The sequence below is a fragment of the Austrofundulus limnaeus genome, unplaced genomic scaffold (assembly GCF_001266775.1).
Source record: "Austrofundulus limnaeus strain Quisiro unplaced genomic scaffold, Austrofundulus_limnaeus-1.0 Scaffold176, whole genome shotgun sequence".
NCBI classification, from domain to species: domain Eukaryota; kingdom Metazoa; phylum Chordata; class Actinopteri; order Cyprinodontiformes; family Rivulidae; genus Austrofundulus; species Austrofundulus limnaeus.
The window spans coordinates 715,174-718,377 of NW_013952578.1; the positions used below are offsets into that span (position 1 = coordinate 715,174).

Below are 3,204 nucleotides of genomic sequence, written 5' to 3' on the forward strand. Positions count from 1 at the left end.
TTCTTTGTATGTATGGATCACTTGGGTTGTTACCGACATCTGGTGAAAATTTCATGTCATTAGCACCTCTAGTAATATATTTAAAGAGAAAAGTGATGACGTGTTCAATACTTATTTTACCCGCTTTAATTATTTAAACATTGCAAAAGCAAAAATGTCCATCTTTATTTTGGTTGCTTCAAAAAATTATTTCCGATGTTTTCTCTGTCTATTGACCCTAATAAAAGTATTTATTCAAATATTTTACATTTTATTTTTATTTTATTTAGCATTGTTTTACCAGGCAAATCCCACTGAGATCACAGATCTCTTTTTCTAGGGCGGCCTGGGTGCAACCTATTGTACATTTTTTTGTGTTTAAGCCCTGCAGTACACTAGCTAAACATTTATGTTTAGATCTTTTTAAAATCTGGTTGCAGTATGTTTCAGCTTTGAGACTTTCACTGTAAAACTCTTGTTTAATTAGCACCAACCACCACACCTTCCATCAAACCTCAGGGTGAAAACATCTCCCCCGTTCCTTCTCGACTCTAATCCTTCTCTCTCTCCTTCAACGACTCACTGCCCTGGAACACTTGCTCACTTTCTTTCCTTCCACTCCATCACACTTCACATCTTCTCCTCCACGTCACCCCCACCCCCCTCCCTCTCTCTGTCACGCATGACAACGTGAAGTGTTCTAAATAGTCTCCTCACCTCCCGGAAACCTGTCAGCATCTGTCTGTCACCTGCTTCACAGGAGAAAACATCCAGGAAACCATTGGTAAAAGGAAACAATGTTTCTGTTTTTACACCCCAGGACTACGCTTTTACAATTGAAGGGTGAGTCAGTGAAAAACTGCCAACACTGTGATATTTGAAACAGATAAAGCTTTCTTTTTCTTTCAGTGAAAACAGCCCAGAGAATGTTAAAGTGTTCAGTCCAGTGGTATTAGAACACTACATCCTCTGTCAGATTATCTCAATTATCTCTTAACAGTGAAGAAAAGTGTTTTATTCATTTGCACGACATCAAATCTGCTTTTACTGAAAGGTACTGACAATACTTTGATATTCATAAGGCCACCAGGGGGCGCTAGGGGGTCTTCAGGAAGCTGGAAGGAAGATAAGAGAAAATAAGCAAAAATAAAACAAATCAAAAAAATTTAAAGCAGTATCTTCAAATTTACTCTGTTTTAATCCTTATTTTGTAATGTAATTTATAATAATATATAAAAATGTTATTAAGGAAAGTTTAAGAGAGGTTTGATTTTTTTATTTGTATTTTTTTGTTCTGTTCTTAACATCAACTACAGAGCAGACGTTTTTCACATATACTTTTTTTCCATGGTTTTCTCATGGTAGTGATATACAGTAATATGTCATTATCATGAGGAAACTGACATATTACGTTGTTATGAGGAAACTGTGGAAAAAAATTATATGCAGAAAGCATAAGCTCTCTGCTTTGTAGCCAACAGTTTCTTGAAAAGTTTTCTTTTTCTTTGAAAATATACAGGATTTAAAACATGCTAGTTAATAAAAATTCTTGTAATAAACAAATTAATTACTGAATAGTGAATAAAAGTGCAGAAAAAAATTATGAAAGATGATGTTTCTTTGTATATTTTGAAGCATTGTTTGTGGGTTTGCAAAGAGGGGTTTCTGGTCAGAAGCTAATGCTGTTTGGGGTTCGCGGCTTGGAAAAGTTTGGGAAATACCAGATGCTTTTTTTATTTTAAAATGTTTTAAAGTGTCTGTGACACCAAATTTTTGTAATAAATTTGAATGCATTTTTGAAAAGAAAGCATTCATAGTGTGTTGCAAAACAAATTTCACACTGCTGAGATGAACAGTTCTTGAGATATTCACATGTGAAGTAACAGGAAGTGATGTCAAAGGGGAACGTCTGCATGTGAACAAAGCGTAGCTACAATAACTAACAACACAGACCGTAGAGAAAGTTCTGATGTTTCTTTAGATAATTTTAAGGCACTATGAAAGATATGAAGAGTCAGAGTTCATATAATATTGTTCCAATAAACAAAGACCAGGGATCCTTTTCTTAAAGAGTTCCCCTTTGATGTCACTTCCTGTTTCACTTTTACTGAGCCAAGTTTAAAATAAAATATCAGTTATGTGACAAAAATTGTAAAGTCATGTGTATTATGCTAAGTTTCTTAAATAGAAAGATGCATATGCACGTCACAGGCACTTTAAGTAATTCAGAGAGGTCTTTAAGTTGAATGACGTGGCTTCTCTAACCTCCTGCGGCTGGGGATGACTCCAACTTCCGGGCAGTTTGGGGGCGGGGGGCTGAGGTGACGGGCGGGCCACCACTCCTCTTCACCAGCGCTGCTCACATGAAGGATATCCCCGAAATGAAACGGTAGGGGCTGACTGGGAGCGCTCAGATCTGCTCCACTTCCATCGTAGTCAAACAAAGCCCTGAAAACAGAGTCAGATTTAGCACAAAACTTTACAACACGAGTGGGTCGTCCATTTAGCAACATTCCTGAGAGAATTTACTTGAAGTTTGCAATGTGGAGAGAAATCACAAGACAAATTTGCAATATTGTCTTTAAAACCAAACATTTAGTTACAGAAGCAACACAACTACGTCAAAACAACATATACATTTTCTGTGGTAATGAAGTGTGAATGCTGAGTGCTGATTGGCTTTGCTGAAATTTGCTGAAGATGCTGAAAATGACCTGTTGAAGCAAAGAGAAGCAGAAGCTAAAAGAAGCAAAACTCTAGCTAAAAATTAAAAACTAGCAAAACACTAGTTTAAAAAGTAAAAGGTCAGCTAACTGTGTTGGACAAAAGCAAAAGTAGCAAAACGCTAGCTAAAAACTAAAAGGGAAAAAAGATAGCTAAGAGCTAAAAGTCTGGAAAGACACTGAGAAAACATGTAGCTACAGTGGGTAAAATAAGTATTGAACACGTCACCATTTTTCTCAGTAAATATATTACTAGAGGTGCTAATGACATGAAATTTTTACCAGATGTTGGTAACAACCCAAGTGATCCATACATACAAAGAAATCAAACCAGAAATGTCCAAAAATGAAGTTATTTGTAATAATGTGGAATGGCACAGGGAAAATGTATTGAACACATGAAGAAAGGGAGGTGTAAAAAAGCCAAGACACCAGCTGAACTCTGTCAGTAATTTGAAAGCAAGCCTGCCCCTTGTCAGTGCAAGTTAATATCAGCTGGTTC

At 36.4% G+C, this 3,204-nt stretch overlaps 1 protein-coding gene across 5 annotated transcripts in view; it reads right to left on the reverse strand.

The window, feature by feature from the left end:
* Positions 1-3,204, reverse strand: part of LOC106524105 (discs large homolog 1-like protein) — a gene marked incomplete in the record, with an annotated part of 158,795 nt that overhangs the window by 15,239 nt on the left and 140,352 nt on the right. For all 5 annotated transcript variants that reach the window (XM_014017766.1, XM_014017765.1, XM_014017769.1 and 2 more), the window contains 1 exon segment: positions 2,245-2,427. In XM_014017766.1, coding sequence (XP_013873220.1) covers positions 2,245-2,427 — 183 coding nt within the window.